At 36.1% G+C, this 27,569-nt stretch overlaps 1 protein-coding gene across 1 annotated transcript; it reads left to right on the forward strand.

Annotated features, from left to right (window-relative positions):
* LOC143673845 (cyclin-Y-like protein 1) lies at positions 1 to 27,183 on the forward strand. The gene is made up of 9 exons (XM_077148858.1): positions 1 to 778; positions 2,377 to 2,411; positions 7,650 to 7,750; positions 10,869 to 10,904; positions 15,393 to 15,444; positions 16,239 to 16,358; positions 19,919 to 20,082; positions 23,402 to 23,564; positions 24,629 to 27,183. The coding sequence occupies exons 1-9, from the start codon at positions 772 to 774 to the stop codon at positions 24,743 to 24,745; spliced, it is 795 nt and encodes a 264-aa protein (XP_077004973.1). The 5' UTR covers positions 1 to 771; the 3' UTR covers positions 24,746 to 27,183.
* Positions 27,184 to 27,569: the final 386 nt, after the last annotated feature.

Genomic DNA, 27,569 nt, shown 5'->3' on the forward strand with positions numbered 1-27,569 from the left:
GACAATATGGGACAGAACTCTTGGGATGATCAACTATGGGGTGATATTGTAAGCCACTGATTTTATACTTCGGATGGACTGTAATGGTGCATGAAAATATCACAATAAAAAAGTTGAAGGCTAAAATCACAATTTTCTCACATGGTAGTGTTCCTATAGATTAGAACATCGAACTTTTCTTATACAATCCTGTTAAACCTGCCATGATGAGTAGCCCCACCAAACAAACCAGTTAACTAAATGAGTTAGTTTGTGAATGGTGTTAGAATTAACCATTTGAATATCTGTGAATGTTTGCCAAAACAATGCTTTTGGTTGTTGGTATATTGGATATTACTGAGTTGGAATCTGCCAGTAATTGGCTAATGACATCACGTGCTTCTTGGCACTATTGCTGGAATATGCTAATAATATCAGCAGTAGAGGAGGGTGATGGATTTCTGTTTGATAAGGAGAGGAGAGGATATGCACGTATTTCATCTGAAAGCTGTATCACATTGTCTCACGTAGTCTGATTTTATTCCACATATATGGAGAGATCCTACAGTTTTGCAGTTTCTCAAATTTTTCTTTTATTATTGCCTTTGTTTCCTTTATATGTCATTATTAAAGACTCTTCCCAAAACTATTGAGTGATTAAACTTGATGTGTACCTTTTTTTAAGTGTTATTTTCTACTCAAGTAAATTACCACACCTTTTTCTGTTGTTCTTTTACAGATTTAGCTGTGGAATCAAACCCTTGTGACCATCCAAGGGCAAGCAAATCTCAGATGGATGGTAAGACAACAATATTTTTTTGAGGAAAAGGTTGAGAACTCAGTTTTTGTTTTGTGGTAGGTATTATAGAAAATGTTTACTTTGAAGAACTCATACACTCTTTAAAATCTTCACTTTTTCATATATCCACTTGTCTCAGTAAATGAATATGTACTTCCCTTTAGTAATCAGTGAGGAGAACACAGAGTCTGGTCACATATATTTGCCTCTTTTTTATGTACACAATTAATTGGATGCATGATTTAGAAGTGGTCATGAATTTATACTTACTATTCCATACTACTTTGCCCTTTTGCCCTTGCCCTGAAGAGCACATATTTTAGAATGACTAGGATTTATATTACAGTTAGGTTTTCATTTGAACAAATCAAAAAAATATTTTAACTTTGGGGATTGTATCTGCGATTTTGTCCATATCTTAAACAGGATTCTATCTCACATTTGTATTTATGCTGCTTAGAACCTTTAAACTAGCTAGATTTTCTCATCTTCATGCAATGCTGTACACAGCACAGATTAGTGGATTTCAGGGTGCGTCAGAGCAAACACTCCCAATGGTATTATCCTAAACACTAGCATCAGTGTGTGGATGAGTGTAAATTTGCTATGTCCTGCTTCTTTAGGAAAAATCAGAACTACAGGTTTTTCTGCACTCCTGCTTGTTGTTCCTTAATGTTGTATCTAGTTTCTTTGCTAAAGAGTTATTGTGTCCAAGTTTTTCAGTGGATTACAACAGCAGGAATATAGGAAGTGATGGTTTTCTAGTAATTGAAGTAGTGCAGCACAGTAAAGAATAGGTGGGGGGAAGATTTCTAACTTGGGTTTGATAGTTTTTTGTACTTTGCCTGTCTTTCCAATCATTTCTGGTTTAGATGCCTGTAATTCTCAGTTTCTTATAGAGCCACGGGTTACTGGCATAGAGAGTGGAAGCTTTTAAGGAAAAACTATCCCGTTCCCCTCTGTCTCTGTGTGTAAGGAGGACATGCCTATGATGCCTGCCCGGCTTAGAGGAGGTGGCAGTGTGGGAAACAAGGCAGAGGCCAGGACTTTTTGATGTTTTTATTCTTCTTCAGAATAGGTTGGGTTACTTTCTAATTCTGTAAGATCCATTTATTTATTTTGTAGCATAATATTTTAGTAGATTACCAGTAAATGCTTTCAGGGATTTTGGTGGATCTAGAGAGTATTGTCTGGCCAGAAACTGGTTCTTAGAGCTGTCAGCTGTTAGATTCTGATAATTAAAGTAAGCTATGTTTAAATGTAGAATCAGAAAATTCTATTGGGTAGTGGTTCAGCTATGCAACAGGTAAACTTTTTATTAGCTAAAATTTCCACCTGGCCCAATTTGTTTTTGAGATTCTTTCATTTTAACTAATATATCTGTTAGGTCACAAAGTAAAGCTTGTTTTTTTAGATTTTTACTGTGAGGGGGCTCATCTTGCTGGATGATTTAAATTTAAAACTTTGTTGGAAATTATTTTTTTAAATAGAACTTTTATCTTTTTTGCATATTGGTAATTCATCATATTATTAGCTGCTACTTTATTTTTCTATGGCATGTATATCAGAATTGATCAGTTAACTTTTTTTATTCTTAGTGGAAGAAAAGAGGAAGAGCAACCATTTAAACCATGTAAGTAAACAATTGAAAAGTTAAGTGAGCAATTATTAGTTTGAATTAAAATTGTGTCTGCTGTGATTCCTAATAAATACAGTATACCCAATATTGTTAGCATGGAGCACTTTGTGGATTTTTTAAATTGCTTCTGTTTTGCTAAGTATCAGATTTATTTAGGAGAGTTCTTCGTTTAAGAACTGCCCATTTTAAAGAGGTTTCTAGAAGGCTTTAAAGTTAGTTTTCAACCACATGATTGTGGTATAAAGAGCTGTCTTAATTTTTTTTATTAGAGAAGTTCTGGGTTTATAGAAAAATCGTGCATAAAATACAGGATTCCCATAATCACCCTATTGTTAATGCCTTCATTGATGTGGAATATTTATCACAACTGATGATAATGCATTTTAACAATTGTACTATTAACTATAGTCTGTGGTTTAAACTGCCTTAATTTTTAATCTTATTTTTTAACCAGAGTAACGAAAGTCTAATAGCTAAGTCAGTCTTTTGCATTTTCTATTGACTTATTTTCACATTAAGTGAGAAACACACCTCTATCTCCCGTGACCTTATTTCCCTCTCACCATTCTGTCAACATACATCACATTTTAATTAACTCTGTTATCAGTGTTTGCATTATTACGACTATGCAAATATTGATCACTGCTGAATCACACAGTATTCTGTGTCTCCTCCTTGTACAACCCTTCTTTTTTCTCCTGAAGTCTTGCTGATTGTATCTCAAATATTTCTCAAATCTGAGCACTTCTCCTCTACGATAATCCCTTTTTCCTAGCCAGCATTGTCTTTCACTCATCCAGTATAGTTTCTCCTTAACCTCATCTCCCTGCTTTCATAGATACTCCACTTTTTGGTGGAATTAATTTCTTGACTATATTCACTTACCTGTTTTTTAACAGCTATTTACCCCGGGTGTAACTTTTGTCACGTTTGTCAAAAATATTTTTTATTAAATATAACGCATCTATTCCATTTTTTTTCTTGGAGACAGCCTTCCCCAGCCTTCTGTTGTCCTGCTTCAGTACTGGTTGGTTTTCCCTAGACCTGCTCTGTGCCTCTTTTCCTGGGATGTCCCTTTGAAGTCATCTGGGATTTCATTTAACTGCTCTTGTGTGTTGGATCCTGTGTCCTAGGTCCCATGATTCCCTGTCTTGTAATGCTCATTGGAGCACATTTTTCTGGGACAGTGCACAAAAGTGGAAGTTTTTAGCAATCTAGCCTGAAACCCCTCCTATTTGGTAACAGTATAGAGTTCTAGGTTGAATCTAATTTTTACAATTATGAAAATGTTTTCTCTTGTCTTCTCACAGTGTTGATTTAAAATAAGTTGTCATTGTATGATACCTCAAATAAAATGTGTTTTGTGACCCCTTCCCCCATCCCAGTCTCTTCTTTGGCATTTGACATTTTCTATGTCCGTCCCCCTCCCCCGGTCATTCTATTATTCAGGTATTAGACCTCTTAATTTTTTTCCCTTCTGTTTTTTGTTTTGCCTTTTCTCTCTACATTCTGAAACTTTCCTTGACTTTATACTCTAATCCTTCTATTAAATACTTTAGTTTATCCTATTTTGAAGAGTTCTGTTATATTCTGTCATTCCTTTGTTGTAAGCATTTAGTTTTATCATAGGTGTCTCTGCCCAGAAAACCTCACACAATCTCTAGAGAATAAGCATCTAGATTCTAATGAGATGGCACAACTGCTCTTTCTTGTCTTTTGTTTCCTGCTTCACCCTGCCTTCTGAAGGACCTTGTGCCTCAGTGCCCTGAGCCTGCCTGGGGTCCTGCATGACACTGCCTGGTTTCTTCCCATAAGAGTCACTCTGTAGGCAGCATGGCTCTGCTTCCTCTTCTCTGCCAAGTCAGTTATCACTCCTTTATCTACTTTTCATTTTTCAAACATAATAAAGAATGGTCTGCCGTTTATCCTGTCTCCTCATCTTTAGTCTTATGAATATGTAACTTAAAAAAAAATCCTTTAATTCTAATGAGATTTCAGGAGGGAGAGGAAATAAATTTGTCCATAGTCTACCATGTTTAACCCAAACTTAGGACCTATATCTAAAATGTAGATATAAGTTTAATTCAATATGTTTAAGGATGTTCAGATCACTTTTTTGTTATAATAATAATTGGTATTATACTTTGCTGCTAAGATTCTTCAAACCAGACACCTTGCCATATTGTCCCAATTAATGGGCAATATAGATGCAGTGATTCATTTCATTAATGTATAAAGTGTTAGAAATTTTAAGTTAATTAAAAATTAATTCTTAAATAACTTCTCCAAAACTTTTCTTGTAGAAAAGGCGGGGGCGGCGGGGGGTTGCGTGGAATGGAAACTTCAGTTTTTTTTTTTTCCATGGGTTAAAATGAGACAGCAAGCACAGTGAGAAGGGGGCAGGATTTCAGCTGATACTTAAAATTTTGATGGTAAAGTTTGGGTTGTGATGTGCCAGACAACTAGGTATGATATTTTTTAGTCTTTACCATGTAACCATAAGTCTACTAGGTACCCCCTTTCCTTTCTTGTAAAGATTGTAAAATTCCATCCATTTTTATTGAGTGAACAAAATACGATAAATGCTGTTTTTTCCTCATCTATTCTAATGAGATAACCAAAATATCTGTGAACACTAAACTGTCAGTAGTGTTTTGCTGTTTGTATGTTTGTTTTAAAAGGTATTTACCTTTTATATCCTTATGTTTGCTGGTATAGTTTATTGAGATTGTGTCAGCAATGGTAGTAAGTGGTAATAAGACTTTAGAGGATAATTATTAAATTCTCAAGCACCATGAAGGGAAGTTTTGAAGTAACCTACTGACAGTCACGTCCAGACTCTGCTCAGAGGCTTAATTCTGCCAGCCTGAATTCTGCCATCCAGATGCCTTAGCCTTGGTTCACAGAGGCTGTTGACATAGAAAAGTTTGAAAAGTTAGAAGTGAGTGGTACATACCCCTGCTGTGTAGAGAACAGCAGAGAGTCTCTGCATTCCATCTTTTTTGGTCAACTTGAAATTTGTAAATAGTCTGGTTAAAAACAGAAAAGGCAGCAACAGTCTTTGGAGTGGATAATTTTTCAATCTTGTCTTTAAAAATAAGTTTAAAGTAGGCCTGGACTGACAGGGAAGTGTTCAGCATTTCTTTGGCTGGGCCTAGCCAGTAGACCCTAAAAAGCTGACTAACTAAATGAGCCCCATAGGGTGGTGAAACCATGCCTTATTAAAATCTGTAAATGTTTTAACTCTAATATTTTCCAGATAAGTCAATAAACATTCATAATAGGAAAAAGAAATAAAATAAGAAGGAAATGGGAGAAGATATCACCCAAAGCTCTACTAGCTAGTCTATATTTTGGTGTTATTTCCTCCTTATTCTTTTTAATCCTTCTACATGTAGGTTTTTGGTCAGAATTGACTTTTGTTAGGTCATGTTACCTCCTAATAGTAGTGACCTTAGGAAATATATTTTCCACTTAGTAAAAAGTATTTGAAGAATTGACACTTGTTTTTCATGCTATATTTGTTTCTGAGGTTATAAAAAGTAAATTACACATTAACTGAATAGCTTAAGGAACATTTTGAAGGTTAGGTATTGTTTAGAAACCTGGCTTGAAGGAAAATTTAGTCCTCCAAATAGTAATACTTTTCAAAAATATTACACCTGAGACTTTTTGTTAATAAAGATTAAGTTGATTTTCAGTAAAGCATCAGAAACAAGGAAAAGGGTGTTTTATATGCTGGCTATTTGGAATATGGATATTTCCAAATACTGGCTACTGGCAATTGTTTAATGTTCTGTGCTTTAAAAAGCAGATTTTTCCCCGCTCTGCCTTTCATGTACTTGTCGGGGAAACTGATGAGAGAGTGTGAAAGCCTGGCAAAAGATATTTTTTATTAACAAAAGGGAGGAAGGCTTATCTGATTGGTAAAAAGCAAGCATTAAAATCATTGTCATTCTGTGGTTTTAAAGAATGCTGTTACTTTCTATTTTTTATAGTTCCTGAGATTTGGTATTAACCTTACTTATAATTGTTAAGGAAGAGAATTGTCTTAACATAGTTAAGATTATTTTACTATTTGACTATTGGTGTATTCTTGTGCTTGTCACAAATAAATGGATCCTTCTAAAGTGTTTTAAAGATAATTCTCTAAATGGCCCAACAGATTCATTCTCACCTTTCCCATAAATCCACTGCAGATAAGTTCTCACTAACTGGCATCTGTAGTAAGATTAACCTTCCAAATTATAACACTTGTTGAACCCTTAATTCATCCAGATTCTGTGCTTGGCAGATGGAGATAGGGGCAGTAAGAGTCCTCTTCCCTGGAGAAACTTATTGTGTTACGAGGGGGAACCCTGTAAACAACTGTTACATAACAAGTGGTAACATAGATATATGGCAAGTAAATGCTGGTAAAGGTGTCTTGGAAGGTAGATAGTGTCAAACTTGCCAGGACAAGGACGAGGGAAAACACATTGCAGAGAGCAACATGAGCAATGTAGGAAAATAAATTGATGAAAAATTTCAAATGAGCGGAAAATATTCTCTGGGATTATCACTTAAGTAATGTAATAACAGTCTTATTTAAACATGAAGTTAAAACTAAATTCCAAGTTTTTTGTTTCCTGGTGTTTGGATGTGAGAAAATTTTAAAGCAATACTCATGTCCTCCAAATAAGGAAACTGAGGCCCACAGAGACATATGGACCCTAGCTTGTTAGTGACAGAGCAGCCTTGGTACACCCAGCGTCTGAATCTTAAAACATTGCATGTTTCATCAAGTCTCCTGAACTAATACATTTATTTCTGGCTTTCATTCACTGCGGTGACATGTTCTCATGTCAATTTTATTTAAGGCATTACATTTTATTGCGTAAATGAATAGTAGAAATAGAAAACTTGCAGTTCCTTTTCATTACTTAAGGAAAAAAAACAAATCTTACTCTAAAACTTTTTATGTTATTGTAAAGGCAATTTGTAATAGATGCTTACCAGGCTTAATTATAAGTACCATATCAAAGGCAACATTTTAGAATCCATCAGAAAGCATCTGTTGAAGCTAGTTTCCAATGGGTTTCCCATATAGCCACACATGATATCACGCTCAAGCAGTTTATGGAGGGTAAGAAATACCTTAACGCTTTATCGTTTGACATTTTAACCAAGGAAAACACACTTTAATAGATTTAACTTACTGTGACATTTTCTTCTATTTCCCTTCCCCTTCAGGTATCTCCAGGGCAGTTTACTAAAAAGTATAGCTCATGCTCAACAATATTTCTAGATGACAGCACAGTCAGCCAGCCTAATCTTAGAACCACAATAAAATGGTGAGTACATCTAGGTTGCCAAGGGCTGAGTGACAGACCCCGTATGCTAAAAGCCTCCAAGCCATACCTGGTAACTTCAGTCATTGATTGTCCTTTCCAGTGATCAGTTTAAGAACCTGATGTCAACTTTATACTGATTTCAAGGACCTAAAAAATGAATTTTCAATTTCCCTTTAGAGTACCTGGTGAAATTGGGAAGTCAGTTACCAAAAAAGGAATCCTAGACAAGGTGCCCCTCTTTATTTGATGCATTTATGTTAATACATTGTTGAAGGAGGTGCTTTTTAGTTGGATGTTTCTAGAAAAAATAAGTATGAGTTACAGGCTTAAATATGCACTACTTTGGAATCTCCTCTTGGAAGAAGGGACAGCTTGTCCCCTACTGGCACGATGCTGTATCTGCACTTAAACTGAATGGAATTTTGTCAGATTTCTCCTTTGTACGTTTTTTTCCCTGCAGTGTTTCTCTATGAAAATTCAGTTCTCCTTTCTTGTTTCCCAAAAGAGTAAATATTATCAAACCAGCCTTAAAAGAATAAATTTTTGGTGGCTCAGCAGGCAGAGTTCTCGCCTGCCATGCTGGAGACACGGGTTCGATTCCTAGTGCCTGCCCATGCCAGAAAAGAAGAAAAAGAAGAATAAATTTTCAAGCTTAATTTCTTTATGGTAGAATGTGTTCAGCTGAGGTTTTAATGCATATATATCTGTTCAAGACACTGGATCAATCCATATTCAAGAAAATCATAGAGATTAATGAAGGGTTTTTTTTTTTTTGGAAACATAGTCATGCTCAGGTTTGGGCTTAATGAGACTTGAATAGTATATTGATAATAAACTATTCCCTAATTTCTAGGAGCACCTCAGAGTCCACAATCAGAGATGCATTTTCAAAACATCCCACAATAACCTTCCAAGCTTATTTTTTTTAATGTGTGCAACATGTTCTGACTATTGGGATTGTCCAGGGAATATTTATCTCCTCAAGTTACCAATGTAGATTTCCTCTACATTTTACCTCTAATTTTATTTTTCAACCTTAAAAAACACACTTAGCTTATAAACTTAATTTTGTTTCTAATGTATCAGTTTTTTTGCTAATTTAATTATCAAGTAATTATCAACTTTAAGTAAAAAATCAAGTTGACAATTATGATTATTTCCTCTCTCACTTGTAATAATATAACAGCAAAAACTGAACCTTGACTCCTCTATCTAAAGCCCTCAGCTTTGGTATATATTATCCAGTAATCGTTGAATGTTTTTGTTCAGCCAAGACCATAAATCCTTGACTAAAAACCAGAATGTACTTTGAATAGGATCTGTAGTTTCTTTTGAATTCAGAAAATTCAGATATCTCAGTGTACAATTCAAAAGTAGTCTGAAAGAGTAACCTTTCTCAAGCAAATAGGTTTCATGGTGTTTTTCCAGTGTAAATAGTCTAATTTTTAGAAGTTTACTTGGGAAGTACAGTTTTCATTTGCTTTAAATAAGTTTTAAAAATGATCATTCAGAACATTCACTGTTGGTGGAGTAAAGGTTTTATGAGCAAATTAATAGGGAAAATTGGCTCTTAGGAAGGATGTTGAAAATGTTATCATGGTGCTTTCAATGGGATAGGCGAGCCATATTAGAATCGTATGCAACAATCTTCAAAATGTGTCTGCAAACACATGGAATTCAGCCTGCGCCCCCCCCCCCCCCCCCCCAGTAATCCTGTATAGTCAGACACCTTTTGATAAGCTAGGGAAGGATGTGAGGCATAATTATATGGACAGAAACACCCCAGGTCATTCGAATCTAACTAACCTCACTGGTTCCCCCAACTTTTCTGCATATTGGAATCACTTGGGGAGCTTTTAATAAAACGAAAACCCTGATGCCCAAGTCACATCCAGTGCCAGTTAATGAAATCAGAATTGACTGGAAGTGGAAGTCAGGCAGTTTTTAAAGATTCCCAGGTGATTCCAGTGTACAGCGAAGTTTAAGAACCACAGCCTAATTAGTTTGAGTGCAGTAGAAAGAGAACTGCTTCTGGCTGTTAGGGGAACCTCAGACAAGTTAGCTTTAAGCATTAGTTCCCTTATCTTTTATAGATGGGTTGTTGGATTAAATGGCATGTAAGGTTTGGTGGTCCTTTTCAGCATTTAACTTCAAATTTTGTGATTTAAAGATGATCTTTGAGACAAATCTATTTGAAGCACTATAGAAGTATCCATCTTTGATACTAATGTTATTTGTCTAACCTCCTTAAGAACATTTTCAAAGTAGTGGAAGCTTTTTGTGCATGCTAATAGTCTATGGATGTACTTTAAAATTCAGATTTGCCTTCCCTCAGTTATTTTCAGCTTCATTTTAGAAACTGAGTGCCAATGGAAACATACATTTACTGGAGAGAGCACCTTTTTTCCCTAGTACTCAACAGTTGTGGATAACTTAGGAATGCAATAATATAGACTCTGAGGAGTTGTGTCTGTTCATCACTATTTCATTTAAACTAATTTGAGAACACTTGCCATGAATATTATGTTGCATAGTATTATGCTGTGTTGCTAGCACTGCTTTATTTCAGGATAGCTAGACCAATCAATTTTATGAGTACTTATATTTGCTAATAAATTTTCTAATTATACAAAGGTGAGTTTAAATGATTTGGTATAAATCACATTCATTAATTACTTTTATAAAAATAATGGAAAATGGGTGTAGGTAGGTGGATAATGTGCTAAATCAGTTGAAAACACAGTCTACCATCTAAAAAGCCACAAATGAAAACTATTTTGTGGCCTAAATGTAAACAAGCATACAAATAACTACACCTTCACGGGATGAAAAGTACCATGGGTAAAAGGAAAATGACAGGGAAAACAGAATTCATATATTATAATAATCAGCAGGAACATGTCTTGTAACCAAATATAGCCTAGCATTTTGGTTCTTCTGTTTTTGTTAAACACCAAAGAACTAAAATAAGGGGAAAAGTACCCATATGGTACTCATACGTTCAGTATTTCAGGACCACTGGGAAGATCTCTAACCACCCCTCATCCCCCTTACTTTTTAATGTCTTTAGGTCTAAAAAAATTTTTTTTACAATTATATATATTTTTTCCCTCCACAGTGTGACCTTAGAAATATACTACCACATAAAGTACAGGTGAGCTCTTTTAAAACCTGCCTTGTTATTTTAGCTAATTATTTTGCATGATATCAAATTTAGTGTTAGGTAATATCTGTGGCTATTATTGGAGTAAGCTGTAAATATTCAGTATTATTGCAGTATTGAAGTGATTCATTTGGGTTTTTTCCTCCTTGGGATGCTGTTATCTCTTGAATTATTGAGGGACCCCAATGATCATTTATTTATGTGGATTATATTAATATATACTGCGTTAAAAATTAAAATTGAGTATTTAAAAGTTTAAGTCCATTGTATGCTAACAGGGTTTCTCATCCTCAGCACTATAAGATTTTGTTGTGGGGGGCTGTCCTGTGCACTTTAGGATTTTTAGCAACATCCATGAAATGCCAGTAGTGCCTGTCCTCTCACCCCTTGTGATAACCAAAAATGTCTCCAGACATAGCCAAATGATGAAGAAGTGTCCCCCTTTGGGAGACAAAATTACCCGTGGCTGAGAAGCACTGTGTAAACATAAATATATTTCCTGAAAAGTCTTTTTTTCACAACAAAAAATGTGACTGAAAAGTACATCATTGATTTAAATTTTTTGTAAATCTCTTTAATGTTTACCTTAATAAAAGACAGCTGTATTCTCATATCTACTTCTGCCTTCAGTCATTTGCAGTCTGTTGTTTTGAAGAAACAGTATGAAGAAAACACAGCTTTGTGTAGATTAAGTAGTTGAAAAAAGGTGAATTTTAAAAGCCTTAGGATAATTGTGGATATTCTTAGATACTACACCAAAATTCTATAGTGATAATTTCTTTAATTAGTTTCAGTGGAATTTTAAACCACATCAGTGAGCCTTACATTAACATAGTCTGTCTTATATGCTGAATGGATATGTTACCCATACATGAGCTTATAATATGCATTGGTCATTTGGAAGATGTATATTTCATTATACAGCCAAAAACTCACCTTTGTTAGTATCACCACCGGTCTTATTAAAAAAGTATTGAGAAGCTGTTAAACTCACAGTAGAAGGCACATATTTTCCAAAATACTGGTTTTTAGCTTGAAAGCTTGAACTTTATCATTGGCAACAAATTCTTAAGTTGTTTTTCTTGAAATGACAGGCTAGTTCTGTTCAATTTAAAGAGAACGGCAGTTTGTCACATGTGCCCTCAAGTACATTTTTGTTTTTAACAAAAAGGTAACTCGTTTAACTTGCAAGTCAGTCAGGTCACACGGTGCTTTTTCTCAGTGCAGCTATACTCCAGTGTGCTGAAGAGATTTATGTCTATTTTCCATCAGTTCACTCAAAATATTAAAAACGCCAGGATTTAATAGCAATTTAATTTTTGCCGCTTCATCAGAGACGTTCTTAAATGATGCTGGCTTTTTTTTTTAATTGCTGGTGTGTGGTAGCAAAAAATAGAATGACCAGTGGTGCAGTGGATACCACTACCTTGATTCATGCTAAGGAACTGACAGTTTTACCCATTTTTGCTTTTATATAATGATAGCAAATGTCAAACAGTGAAAAAGCAAGTAATGCCTTAGTATTATGATAATAGTTTTGACCTCACAGGCTTGCTGAAGGTACTTGGGGAATCCCCATGAGCCTGCCGACCACACTTTGAGAACCACTGGTTTACATGAGCATGATGTATTAGCATGGTAAACCTTAAAATTTAAAGATAGGCCTCTTTTAAAATAAAAAGGTGTTTTAAATTTTTTTTATTAATTAGAAAAAAAAGAAATTAACACAACATTTAGAAATCATTCCATTCTACATATGCAATCAGTAATTCTTAATATCATCACATAGATGTATGATGATCATTTTTTAGTACATTTGCATCTATTTAGGAAAAGAACTAGCAAAACCACAGAAAAAGATATAGAATGTTGATATAGAGAAAAAAATAATAAAAAATATATATATATAAAAAAGGAAAAAGAAAAAACAAAAGACACAAACAAAACACTATAGCACAGATGCAGCTTCATTCAGTGTTTTAACATAATTACATTACAATAGACAGTATTGTGCTGTCCATTTTTGAGTTTTTGTATCTACTCCTGTTGCACAGTCTGTAACCCTTCAGCTCCAATTACCCATTATCTTACCGTTTCTAACTCCTGATGGTCTCTGTTACCAATGACATATTCCAAGTTTATTCTCTAATCTTGGTTCACATCAGTGGGACCATACAGTATTTGTCCTTTAGTTTTTGGCTAGACTCACTCAGCATAATGTTCTCTAGGTCCATCCATGTTATTACATGCTTCATAAGTTTATTCTGTCTTAAAGCTGCATAATATTCCATCGTATGTATATACCACAGTTTGTTTAGCCACTCGTCTGTTGATGGAGATTTTGGCTGTTTCCATCTCTTTGTAATTGTAAATAATGCTACTATAAACATTGGTGTGCAAATGTCCGTTTGTGTCTTTGCCCTTAAGTCCTTTGAGTAGATACCTAGCAATGGTATTGCTGGGTCGTATGGCAATTCTATATTCAGTTTTTGAGGAACCGCCAAACTGCCTTCCACAGTGGTTGCACCATTTGACATTCCCACCAACAGTGGATAAGTGTGCCTCTTTCTCCGCATCCTCTCCAGTACTTGTCATTTTCTGTTTTGTTGATAATGGCCATTCTGGTGGGTGTGAGATGATATCTCATTGTGGTTTTGATTTGCATTTCTCTAATGGCCAGGGACATTGAGCATCTCTTCATGTGCCTTTTGGCCATTTGTATTTCCTCTTCTGAGAGGTGTCTGTTCAAGTCTTTTTCCCATTTTGTAATTGGGTTGGCTGTCTTTTTGTTGTTGAGTTGAACAATCTCTTTATAAATTCTGGATACTAGACCTTTATCTGATATGTCATTTCCAAATATTGTCTCCCATTGTGAAGGCTGTCTTTCTACTTTCTTGATGAAGTTCTTTGATGCACAAAAGTGTTTAATTTTGAGGAGCTCCCATTTCTTTCTTTCTTTCTTCAGTGCTCTTGCTTTAGGTTTAAGGTCCATAAAACTGCCTCCAATTGTAAGTTTCATAAGATATCTCCCTACATTTTCCTCTAACTGTTTTATGGTCTTAGACCTAATGTTTAAATCTTTGATCCATTTTGAGTTAACTTTTGCATAGGGTGTGAGATACGGGTCCTCTTTCATTCTTTTGCATATGGATATCCAGTTCTCTAGGCACCATTTATTGAAGAGACTGTTCTGTCCCAGGTGAGTTGGCTTGACTGCCTTATCAAAGATCAAATGTCCATAGATGAGAGGGTCTATATCTGAGCACTCTATTCGATTCCATTGGTCGATATATCTATCTTTATGTCAGTACCATACTGTTTTGACCACTGTGGCTTCATAATATGCCTTAAAGTCCAGCAGCGTGAGACCTCCAGCTTCGTTTTTTTTCCTCAAGATACTTTTAGCAATTTGGGGCACCCTGCCCTTACAGATAAATTTGCTTATTGGTTTTTCTATTTCCAAAAAATAAGTCGTTGGGATTTTGATTGGTATTGCATTGAATCTGTAAATCAGTTTAGGTAGGATTGACATCTTAACTATATTTAGTCTTCCAATCCATGAACATGGTATGCCCTTCCATCTATTTAGGTCTTCTGTGATTTCTTTTAACAGTTTTTTGTAGTTTTCTTTGTATAGGTTTTTTGTCTCTTTAATTAAATTTATTCCTAGGTATTTTATTCTTTTAGTTGCAATTGTAAATGGAATTCGTTCCTTGATTTCCCCCTCAGCTTGTTCATTGCTCGTGTATAGAAATGCTACAGATTTTTGAATGTTGATCTTGTAACCTGCTACTTTGCTGTACTCATTTATTAGCTCTAGTAGTTTTTTTGTGGATTTTTCCGGGTTTTCGACGTATAGTATCATATTGTCTGCAAACAGTGATAGTTTTACTTCTTCCTTTCCAATTTTGATGCCTTGTATTTCTTTTTCTTGTCTAATTGCTCTGGCTAGAACCTCCAACGCGATGTTGAATAATAGTGGTGATAATGGACATCCTTGTCTTGTTCCTGATCTTAGGGGGAAAGTTTTCAATTTTTCCCCATTGAGGATGATATTAAGGTGTTTTAAATTTAAGGTACTTAGCAGAGATAAGAAGAAATACATGATAGGAATACAATATAGAGAACTAAAGAGAAAAACCCAGGGAAATCTGAATTTCATTTTTGAACTCATTTATAAAGAATTTTGCCCACTACTGCAGCTTTGTAAAATTTCTTGTGTGTTCCAACGTGAGGTGAAAGGAGTGAAAATAAATTTGGTTACTTTAGAGAAGTATTTAAACGTTGGCTAGTTACGGTCAAAAAAATTTCACAGTACATGGTTGTAGTGAGTAAAAAGGAAACTTTTGAGGCCAAGATCCAGGAGAAGAATTTGAAAAACTGTTTGCTCTGTTGGAGGTTAAACGTTTCATTCAACTTTTAGCTAAGATAGTAACATTTCGTGACTTAATGTTTTTAATGCACATTGTTATTTTATAGAGATGCAGATAGGTCCCTGGATTTTTTTGATGAGAGATCACATCCGCTCATGGTAAGTGTCAGCTTTGTTAAGATTGTATTTTTCCCTCATGTTATTTCATGCTGATTAGCTTTGTGAATAATTACTAGAGGAAAAACACTGAAGCTTGAGATCAAAATCATCTTCCTTTAAGTTCTTCCCCACCCCACACTGTATCGCTATCATTTTATAAATGGGTTGTTGAATAGGAGATATGATACAGTATGAGCTTAGTTGCAGTTTTGATAAACAGTGAGCCCAAACAACAGAAAAGATTATTTTTAACAGCATCAAACGAGCAAAATGCTTAAAAGTAAACCTAACAAATATATAACATCTATGTGAAAAGTTTTACAACTATTTAGATTAATTAGAATTACTTAGAGTTAAGAATTCATTTCTTCAGTCACACTAGCCACATTTCCAGGACTCAAGTAGCCACATATGGCTCCTATATTGAACATTGTCGCCTTGGAGCCTTATGGTTCCAAGTTTTTGCAGCGTTTGTTGCAAATGAGTATGAGATATGATGATAAATAAGATTTCTGAGCTTATAAATTTCTTAAATTTCCTCTGTGGGAGGAAAATGGAAAGGAACACTGTAATTTTTCTAAGCTTGTGCCTGTATTTTCCTTTAATGACTGGTGGGAGGGTATTGATTCACTGGTTTTATTGTTCATTGTTTATATTTAAAGGATTTAAAGGCATGTCCCCCAATCAAAATTATTTTAAAGGGCACATTGACATAAGTTTGAAGGTTGCTATCATAAAAATACTTAAGAATTTTTCTTCAGTGGTTACTTATAGTACATTTTTCCTTCTTTCAGCCAGTAAAGATTCCAGAGGAATATTTTAAGCATGATCCTCAGTACAGATTTGTTAACACATTTGTTCAGACTATTTTCAGAGCTGTGCGGCTAACAGCTGAATGTGCAATAGTGACTTTGGTAAGATAATTAATTCTTTTGTTATAAAGCATCTTTAGAAATTTCTGCTTGTACACCATGATGCAGTCCTGTTTTTCATATAAAAGTAAGCTCCTGAAATTATCAGAACATTATTAAGAGAAACCTGCAAAACAATAGCTATTAAAGGCAGCAAGAGAGATTTCTGATCTCTTCCACCCCATACCCCACCCCGCCCAGAAACATGCACATGCAGTGCATACAGACGTGTACATGGGTGCATGTGGGTGTCCTGATGGGGTCAGGGTGGGGAGCAGTAACAAAACAACCTGCTCCAGAGGCAGAGATGAATTCAGTGTAGGTCTGAGATGAGTTCCAGGTTGTATTCCCCCAGCAGTTTATAGGTATATCCTGATGGGTGTTAATCCATCACTGTTCATTTCCATGAAGTTACCCAAGAGTGGAGTGTCAGTAGTAGTAGTTCATGGGCAAGCTTTGCTAGTCAGTTATAAGAGTTTACCATTTTAAATAATAAATTCTATTTAAGTGAGAGGTGGTTGGGATTTTTAAAATTCTTTCTACAGAAAACTTGCAGAGGAAAGTTAAGTGCATGGTTTGGAGGGAAAGAGTACTTACGTCAGCACCTACTCCTTTATCTCTCCAAGTAGAATTTAGGAGACAAGGCATTTAAAATAGAAACCCCTCTATGGATTTTGGATCAGACACAGGTCTTTTCATGGAGCAGCAAGCCATTTGGAATGCTTAGCATATGCTAGAGAGAGAGGCAAGAATGGTACTTCCATACCTAAAAAAAAGGTAATTCATGTAGGAGAGCATCTGGGTTTGGAAGGGAGTTCATTTTAAACCCATTAAGCTTGATGTACCTGTGAGGTAGCAGAATAGCAATGTCTAGTAATAACTTGTATATATGGGCCCGGAGCATGAATCGGAGTTAATGGTAGGGAATTAAGAGTAACTCTTCAGATGCAGAGAAAGTGTGTAGAATGAAAAGTGGACAGAAGATGGATGTGCAGGGACTATCAATATTTTAGGGGCAAGTTCTTAGAGGAGTGGCTACAGTTGTAGAAGAACCAGGAGAGCATAATAAAAGAGGAACCAAGTTAAGAGAAATTCAAGAAAGTTGTGGTCAAATGCTAAAGGCTGCTGAGAAGTTGCTCATTCCTTCAGTTCTCACTGAGTACCTATTCTCTGCCACTAGAGTTAGAGAAACAGATTGAACAAAGTTTCTTGCCTTTATGGAGCTTATATTCCAGTAAAGAAGACAAGTTTTTCTTTTTAAATGAGTATTTTTTAAAAGATGGATATTTCAGATAATGATAAAGAACCAGAAGATAAAACAGGACTAAGGGATAAGGAGTGTTTAGAAGAGTTAATTTTAGGTAGAATGATCAGGAAGAGTCTCTCTAAAGAGGTAGCACTTTGAAAAAGGCGATCCTGCATTACATATAGAAGGAGCTAGGAAGTGGTCAGCTTCTTTTTTTATTTTAATTTTTTAATTTAATTTTTTTTAATCCCCAAAACACGAAGCAAACGCAGACATTCCTATTTTGATCATTCCATTCTACATATATAAGCAGTAATTCACAATATCGTCACATAGTTGCATATTCATCATCATGATCATTTCTTGGAAAATTTGCATCTATTCAGAAAAAGAAAGAAAATGAAAACAGAAAAAAAATTATACATACCATACCCCTTATCCCCTCCCTTTCATTGATCACTAGCATTTCAAACTAAATTTAACATTTGTTCCCCCCCTATTATTTATTTTTATTCCATATGTTCTACTGGTCTGTTGAACTGGTCTGTTGACATAGTAGATAAAAGGAGCATCAGACACAAGGTTTTCACAATCCCACAGTCATATTGTGAAAGCTATATCATTATTCAATCATCTTCAAGAGACATGGCTACTGGGACACAGTTCCACATTTTCAAGTAGCTCCCCCCAGCCTCTCCACTGCATCTTGAATAACGTGATATCTACTTAAGGCATAAGAATAACCTCCAGGACAACCTCTCGACTCTGTTTGGAATCTCTCAGCCATTGACACTTTGTCTCATTTCACTCTTCCCCCTTTTGGTTGAGAAGGTTTTCTCAATCCCTTGATGCTGAGTCTCAGCTCATTCTGGGACTTCTGTCCCTCGTTGAGTGGTCAGCTTCTTGCTGAAGGTAGAATTGATAGGAATTGCTGTCAGATTGGAGTGGGATGAGTCACGTTAAGTCATGGCAGCTAGGTGAGTGTTAGTGTCATTGGTGTTACTCGGGAAGACGCGGGGAATGCAGAGTTGGGTGAAAGGCTCTGGTGTGTACGTGCGAGGGCGCCACTGGCCATGGTGAGAAAAGCTTGAAGACAGTGAGCAGCAGGGTGCGGACTGCAGTGAGTTGAGGTGAGGATGGGAGAGGAGAACTGCATCAGGGCATGACACCGTGAACAGAATGAAAGGATGCATCCTGAGGGTTGGGATGAGAAATAGGTTCATCCTGAGAAAATTCTTTGGCAGAGGAGAAATTCTTTGTGAGGAGATGTGATCATTTGGGGAGCATTTTTCTGCAGAAGTGGGCATGGGTAGGATCAAGTACATTGACACAAGACTTGAGTCTTCAGTAGGAAAAAATAAATCTCTTCCATTGATCACTGCGGGGGGGTAGCAAATGGTATAAGGGAGTATCAGTACATAGCAAACATGCCAGTTAAGGTGACAGGAGCTCGAAGGTTTGCCAGTTTTGTTGAAATGCTTCTACTTAACTCCTATAAAGTAGAAAGTTGAGTTCTGTGAGAAAGGTTCTTAGAGAGCTTCAAGTTTTTGGGAGAATGGAAGCAGAATCTAAGAACATGCAATGTTTGATGAATATTCCCTACATGTAAAATAATGTCTGAATCATCTCACCAACTGTCAGGTTTTAGAGTCCCAGAAGGAAGAGACTGGTGGCTCTGTGCTGCCTTGTAAATCGATGGGAATTGATTAAGCTGCAGATTGTGTGTTCTTGGAAAGGCACTGAGTGCAGGACTCTTCCAGTTGTCCAGACTGGCCTCAAGCGCGCACTGTGCATGGCTGCCTGTCATGCTGTGCTGCACAGCAGCCACTGGGAGGCTCTCGGTCACCAGTTCTTTTCTGCAAGCTAGTACACAAAACTGTTACTGTGAGCAGAAGAAGATAAAAACATACTCAGGATCACCACTCAGGCTTTACATATTCAAACATTACCTACCTGTGAAATCACCAGTTAACTACCAGCCAGGTGTGGCACATTGCACAGGCAGGCTCCCCACCCTGGGCTGGGATATGCTGCCCTTTCTGAGTGTGAAGATAATACAGTGCTTCAGGATGACCTTTGCTGAGATGTCCAGTCATTCCCATGACCAGAATTGGGCTGGAAATTTACATGGGCAGAGTGGTCAGCAGAGGGAGCTGCCTCAATTGTGATCTGGCCTCTTGCTCAGGTGGACTGAGCAGTCTCTATAGAAGGGAAGAATAAAAGGCATTTCTTAGTCCAAACATCTACCATTCATAATAGTTCTTGTCATGGCACTTAAACTGAACTAAAATCAAAGACCAGTGCTCTACTTTTGCAGGTTTACTTAGAAAGGCTTTTAACTTATGCTGAGATCGACCTTTGTCCCGCTACCTGGAGAAGAATTGTTTTGGGAGCCATTCTTCTTGCCTCCAGGGTCTGGGACAATCAGGCTGCATGGAAGGTGGACTGCAAGATCCTCCAGGGCCTTACAGTTGAGAACATGTGAGTTCATAAGGTTTGGGTGAATTTTCTAACCATTTTCCAATACCTCATTTGCTCTCATAAAGTTTGCATTTTAAGAAATATTTTTAAAGGTAACGTGCAGAGAACTGAAATACGCATAAAAGTACGTACTTCTTTCTTTCCAGCTGTGGTCCAAATTCATATTTTACATCATTAATTGGTAGTTACTGATGTGTTGGTGTAATAATCTGCTTTTGATAAGTTTTTTTTCTGGTGGTTTCTGATAGATAAAGCTTACAGCATAGTACAATAAATATCTTTACAGCATTTTTAAAGCTTTCTACCAGTCGCAGTCCAGTTTTAAGAGGTTCACCCCTGGCGTTTGAAGTAAGTGTTTGACTACTTTCAAGGAATTAGGTGGCCCCTGGACTATTGAAGTTACAGCTTTAATCTGAGTCACACATTTTATATTTGGTTTTGCTGTCTTCCCCCACCCCCCTTTTTCTTTATCTGAGGATCTGTTGTTGCAGAAACCATGATATAAGATGGGCACTCCTTAGTGTGAAACAAAATTAGCCAAATGTAAAAGCTTCAGAACTCATGTTTTCCTGTCTCCTTCCCTATTGGGAGTGTTTCATGTGTTAATAAGTAGGTCTTATGGAAACTGGAAACTCCTTTCTCAGGCAGTTTGAGAAACCAGTGCTCATGTTGAAGAGATTCCTGGGGTACTCAGCCATTCATAACAGCACTTTGTGGGGTCTTGAGCCTGAGAGTGTGAGGTCCCTTGGTTAGTAATATGGCTACTCTAAGACTGCACGCACGCTGACATGGGACAGAAAACCAAACCTAATGAGGGCTTCCAACCTGGCCAGCGTGGCCATCCTGCCACTGGAAAGGACCTGGAAGGTAGTAGGCAGGATGAGTCAGAGGTGTTTCCAGCAGACTTTCAGCATGCCTACTTGTTGGGGAAAATGTTCTTTGTGGGTGGCATTTAGGGAAATGAGAGCACCTCTTGATTAGAATGAGCAGTATAGGGAGATTAAAATCCTGGCAGAAAAGGCCAAGGTTGTGTTTTAGTGACCTCACTCAGTGTTATTCAGAATTACCAAGCTATACATATTTGAAACTGAAGCGAGGATACTTCTGAAGGGGAGCCAGCAAATGTTGATTGCTGTTAGAATGGGGTTTTGTGAAAAGGACCACTTCGATAATAGTGTAAACTAAATGGTCATTGTTATATTGCTGGCCATCTTACTTAGCAAAGGGTGGGGTGACAAAGGACGTCTCCACCATGGATTTGAAATGAGCGGAAGTACTTTTTGGAAGTTGCCGAAGCTACTTTGACTTTGATCACTGCTGTTATCAATCTTCAAATTGGTCCCTCAAAGGAAGGAAAACTCATAAACAGGAGCACTACCCCTGCCATGATGGTGGCTGATACTTTCTCAAAACCTGAAACTAAGCTGGCTGGGCCTCTGGCTCTTGTTACAGTATCAGAGAGTGTGCAGGGAAACATGTAGATTGTCCCAGGGAGTAGTGGCAGAATCTAGCTACAAGATTAGTCTTAAACAATGCTTTTTGTGTATGATAAGAAACACCAGGAAGCAGCTCTATTTGTAGCAGGCTGCTTTTGTTCATGATCTTCAGAAAGTGGACAGCGTTAAAACAAGGTATTTCATATACATTTATTTTGTCCCTCTGCTGTTGACTACAATTGAGTCTGTTTTAAAACTGAAAAGTTTTAAAACCAGTTCTATCAGATTTTTGTTAAAACTTTCCATCTATATGCTTTCTTAGAATATATCTCCCTTCAAAAGAAGTTAAATTGAACAGCTTCTAGTCAGAAAGTTGGCTGTGCCTATAAATGGTTTGCTGTTCAGCCATCTAGCCATTTAAAAAACAAAACAAAACAAAACAAAACCCAGAAGATGCATATTCTGTAGGAATAATGCTTTCCTTCAATGATTAAACCTCTATTAATAGACATGTTAATCCTATGAAGTACTGTATTTCTGCACAATTAAAATTTATTAGTGGAGAAACTATAACAGGCATAGTGAAGTGTATTTATTTCTGTAGTAAATTGAGTCCTGATTAGCTGATTATCAAAGCAAAGTGATTTCCATTTCTATAGACTTACGGAAATATGAACAGATTAATCTTGGTGGCAGGTTCAGTTGGGTTTTAAGTTCAAATGAGAAACAACATCTCCGCTCTTACTCTCACTGCTCTCCATGCAGTAGAACATTGAGCATTTGTTGACCTATCCAGTGGATAAAATATTAAAACATATTAAAAGCCAGAAATAAAGCCTCTAGCATGCTTTTTTAGGTATTTATCATTTTTAGACAATTTTTAGACACTCCCTAATGTGATTACTGTGAAGGTAAGATGTACTCTGATTTCATTTACTTGAACACTTGGCAAAGGACTGCTCCTCGAATTTTCCTTTCCCACTTACTAAACGGTGACTGCATAGGTGTTTGTGCCATGCTCTGCAGAGGACTGGTGCATGCTCAGCATCTTGGGGTTTCCCTCCCAACACAGGAGAAACACTAAGTTTTTACATCCAGTGCTTTGCCAAAGGGCCTGTTGTAAAATGGATTTAGTCTAGTCAAAACATCTTTGATCTTTCTGCCTTCCAGAATTTAAAAATAGAATATTCTGTCCTGCCATAGTGACAGTTTCTCAACTTAGTGAAATTAAGGTGGGCAGAGACTTGCATTATGCCCTTTGACATAGCCCCTTGCAGTGGGGCAGGGGGAGGGGAGCCCCTTCCCCATCGAATACAGCTTGTTTGTTTATTTATATATTTATTTGAGATGAATCCTTGTTGCCTCAAGAGTTTTTCCCTCCTCAGAGATAATCAGTACCTCTGGATGGATCCATTTGTTGCCGTGGTGATGTGCCCACTCCTTTTGTTGGTGCTTCTCTACTTCAATAAGCCCCTTCCTGTTATCAGCCCGGTGGAAATGTCTGCAAGTTCTTCAGAGCTAATAAACAGCATAAATCATTCCTTTCATCTGATCACTGTAGTGGGCCTTGTGAGTGAGTGTAGAGTATGAATCGTACAGCCGCACTAATGGAACTCTGAAGAATGAGCCCCCGAGTCAGCAGCACGAGAGCATAAGAGGGCTGTGACCTTTTCCCCTACGTCCCAAACTCAGAGTGCTGGGACGCAGAAAGGACCACAAATAGCTGTGCCTTGTCTGAACATGAGTGTGTTACTCCAGCTGGGTAGCCTTTATTTGTTTCAAAACAGAATTTAGAGCTATCCTAGTAGCTCAATGATATTTTTGAAGCTAGTCCAATTGTCTAAAAATTGTCTTGTTATTTTGTTATATCCTTCCTTCCCTAGGCTTGAGATAGCAATTCATTGTTTGGAGCTACTACAGTTTGATATTGATGTTCCTGACAGTGTTTATGTCAAGTACTACTTTGGCCTTCGTTCCCTAGCCGGTGACAACGATAGGAATTTTCTGTTTGCTCCTCTTAGCAAAGAAAGAGCACAAAATCTAGAGGTAAGGTGTTGAAGTCACTAAGCTGGGTTCTCACTCAGCCACCAAAGCCTACATCTGACACTAAATCATTAATAATATTAAGACGTGATTAGGGAAATAGAAAGTTTTTAAATTAACACATTGAGGATCTTACACATCTGACACTAAATCATTAATAATATTAAGAAGTGATTAGGAAAATAGAAAGTTTTTAAATTAACACATTGAGGATCTTATTAACCCTTTGGAGTCATATTTCCTGTGTCTTTTATGATTTATACAAGGATCCACATTTCAAAAATGATAGATATTATTATCTCTTCTGACTGTAACTCAATATTTCTAATGAAATTTAATGTTTTTAATAGTTTTCCTTTTGAACCTCTACCCTTCTACATAACCCATAGGATTGTTTCCCTGATTATACTTACGTATATAATTTATTTATTACTCTTGACTGCCTTTATCTCAGTTTGTAAATTCATGTTTTACAACATGTTATACCTTCTAAATATAGGTCTATATAGAAGGTATATATTTATACCTTTATATTTAGAAGGTATAACATGTAAGTGTTTCAAATATTAGATGTACAGAGTGCATGGGTTTAATGGAAATGGTAATTTACCGAGGACGCGGCAATATTATGGCTTATGATTTTTGGTTGAATACAGCAAAATTATAACTGAAATGGACACATTCTTAAGATTCACACTTTCTGTGGTACCTTGGAAGGTACTTTAGAGTGATACATTTTTCTACCGTAATTAAAGTGCAAGTGAAATAATATCTTTTGGTGCTTCAGTCTTAGACCTCTCCAGTAGAGAAAGTTTCTGTTTGCTCTGCCAATCTAATCATAGCCCTCAATCTGTATTACTCTGTGTCTTAGTGAATTGGCAGGAAGTAGCTTTCTCAGAACCTAACATGTAGATCTCAGATAGCCAAAGTAGCAGTAATTATGTATGAACTCTAATAGTCTCTCCATATGTGGCTCATCATTGGTGATTCCTTTTAAGATTGGAACCTTTTTTAAACGCATTTTTTAATTCTTGTACCTATATTCTATTTGATTGACTTTTTCCTAGGTCATTTCCAGATTATGTGAAGACAAATACGCATGTTTATATAGAGCTGCTCTGAGACGGTCTTTCAGCGCTGATGATTTCATCGTTATTCAGCGCTCTAATGCCATCCTCTCTTAAAGAGAGAAATGAGGGGTTATAACATCATAAAACCCCTCATCTACAAAGACTGGAGAAACGTCACCACTCCTGCTCAAAAACCAGCAAAGTTAATATTTTCATCTAAGGAAAAGACATCATATTCAAATTCAAGAGACTTGTGGACAGCGAAGACTACACTGTATAGGAAAGAACGCGACCTTGTCAATGCAACACTCTTCTGTCCTTTCTAATGTAAACAGAGTTATGAAAACCACTCCAAAGTGAAAGCTCCCAACCCACACACAGATGTTTGCTTACTGTCTAGGCAGTAGCTGTGAACAATGTGTGGTTTTTTTAATTAATAACTTAAATTTTAAAGACACTGACCATATAACTTTTATGTTTTTCCTATTTTTCCTGCCCCAACCACCCACCCCGATATTGTTGCATATGCCTTTAAAATTAATGCAGTATTACTATTAAAACATGGGACTCTTAACAACTATAAAACCAACTATAAAACAACTATAAAAACAACTTGGCAGCAGAGACTAGCATTGTTAGGTGCTGAAAGGTTCATCCTCCCTACTGTATCACTGAAGCTGCTAGTCATTGGCAGTCAACTTAAACAAAAAAGCTGCTGGATAGCATGTACTGAAATTCCTTCCAAGCACTACTTATTACCATTTCAGCATGTTGGGTTATCAACAGAGAAAGTATCAGTTATTGATTATCTACATCTGCTATGTCCACACTTCATTTCTTGTGAACTCTAATAGTGCTTGCGTCTCACCTCTTATTTGTTGAAATCTAGTTAAGATAATTTCTTCTTATTTGTTAAAATCTAGTTAAGATAATTTCCTCTTATTTGTTAAAATCTAGTTAAGATAATTTCCTCTTATTTGTTAAAATCTAGTTAATATTTCCAACCAACATGGTGATCCAATGATAACAAGCACATAATGAGATACAAAGTATCTGAAAGTCTTGATGCAGGTCTAAGCTTTTATAAAGTGCCTTTTGGGCGCCCCAGGCACTGCAGCATAAGTATAAATGCAAACAAACCTTTAAAAAACACATCTGAAAGTTTTCGTTTCTTTTATACTTACTTGGTTTTGTGAATTGAGTCCGTTTTCAATTTTAATTTTTTATTTCAGGGCTTCTTGAAGATGGCAGACATTGAAACAAAAAATTAAAATTAAAAGCTTAATACTCAAAATTCACAAAACACTTAGTTTTGTGAATTCTGAGTCCGTTTTCAATTTTAATTTTTTATTTCAGGGCTTCTTGAAGATGGCAGACATTGAAACAAAAAATTAAAATTAAAAGCTTAATACTCAAAATTCACAAAACACTTAGTTTTGTGAATTCTGAGTCCGTTTTCAATTTCAATTTTTTGTTTCAGGACTTCTTAAAGATGGCAGACATTGAAACAAAAAATTAAAATTAAAAGCTTAATACTCAAAATTCACAAAACACTTAGTTTTGTGAATTCTGAGTATGTTTTCAATTTTAATTTTGCGTTTCAGGACTTCTTGAAGATGGCAGACATTGAAACAAAAAATTAAAATTAAAAGCTTAATACTAAAAATTTACAAAACTACGTAAGTTTAAAACAAATTTAAGTAAACTTTCAAATGATGTTTTGTAAGTTTTGTAGCACTTATACTTCTACTTTGATACTCTACTAGTATCAAAGCTTGAAATTGCACCAAGACTTTGAAACACCTGTAATCTCCATAGAAGGGCTTTCCTGTTTTTAAAATAGTCCTTTGCAAGGCTGTGCACCGTTCATCTGTTTTAATCACCTGAGTTTCTTTTCTCTAGATTTGGTAAAAGGAGATTATGAAGAGCAATGAAATTCACATGTAATAAAAGAAATTGGACCCCCCCCAAAAAGAAAGAAACTGGACCCTGTTAGTGGTGGATAATTAGGAAACAGGTACATTAAGCTATCTGTAGTCATCTTATATGAAGTCCTGGAGTTTAAAGAGGAAACTTACACACTCTATAGGAACCCTGATTTCAGCTTTAAAGAGTAGGGAATAAGTAATTTTAAGAGATTGATGATAACAGTGTCACCTACATTTGAAATTTTTTTTTTTACATTATCATTGTCAACTCTGAAATCTCTTTTCTCCTGCCTTATCAAATGTACATGTAGGAATTTTGCCTAAAAACAGCATTTCTGTATTAGAACTACTTTCAGTATTGCAATACTTCACTTCATATTGAGTGCTGTAGTTCCATCATTTTTAAAGAATAGAGACATAAATAATCATATATAAAGTATTACAGTGTACCACCTCAAAAAACATTGCTTTATGGAGTTTGGAGCCTGGAGATTTTAGTATTGATTGCAATTGTATTTTGAAAAGAATGCTACAACCTATAGTGGTTTTCTTTCTCATGTTTATATTAAAAGAAAAGCTAATAAACTATTTTAATTTAAGTACGGCTAATGTATTACTGTATTCTCATGTCTGAGCCTAACATTTCAAATCAGTCCCAATAGATCTTAAAGCATTTCTTTTGCTTATATGCTTTTTTCAACCTGAAAACACTTAAAATCACTGGCACTTTAAAATGTTAAAATCCTTCAAAGTCATAGAAATTAAGAGTAATGCATATGCTTCTGCAGCGTTTTTAATACATATGGGTTTAGTGGAATTTCAATATGGAATAGCATAAAATTAGTATATGGTGTATTAGATGACGTCTTTGAATAGTTTGTGGTTGAGCTTAAGAGGGAAAAGAGCACATTGGAAGAGAAAATTAGGTGAAATGTACAGAGTAGAAGTTACTACAGTAACTGTAGAATGAGAATGTTTGAGGTTTTTGAACAGTTAAACAGTTAAAAAGG

This window comes from Tamandua tetradactyla, chromosome 2 (assembly GCF_023851605.1).
Source record: "Tamandua tetradactyla isolate mTamTet1 chromosome 2, mTamTet1.pri, whole genome shotgun sequence".
In the NCBI taxonomy this organism is placed as follows: Eukaryota; Metazoa; Chordata; class Mammalia; order Pilosa; family Myrmecophagidae; genus Tamandua; species Tamandua tetradactyla.

Coding starts and splice junctions, on each gene's coding strand:
- LOC143673845 (XM_077148858.1), top strand. Junction 7,751..10,868: donor CTTAGAACCACAATAAAATG/GTGAGTACATCT, acceptor TTCCCTCCACAG/TGTGACCTTAGAAATATACT. Junction 15,445..16,238: donor AGAGATCACATCCGCTCATG/GTAAGTGTCAGC, acceptor TCCTTCTTTCAG/CCAGTAAAGATTCCAGAGGA.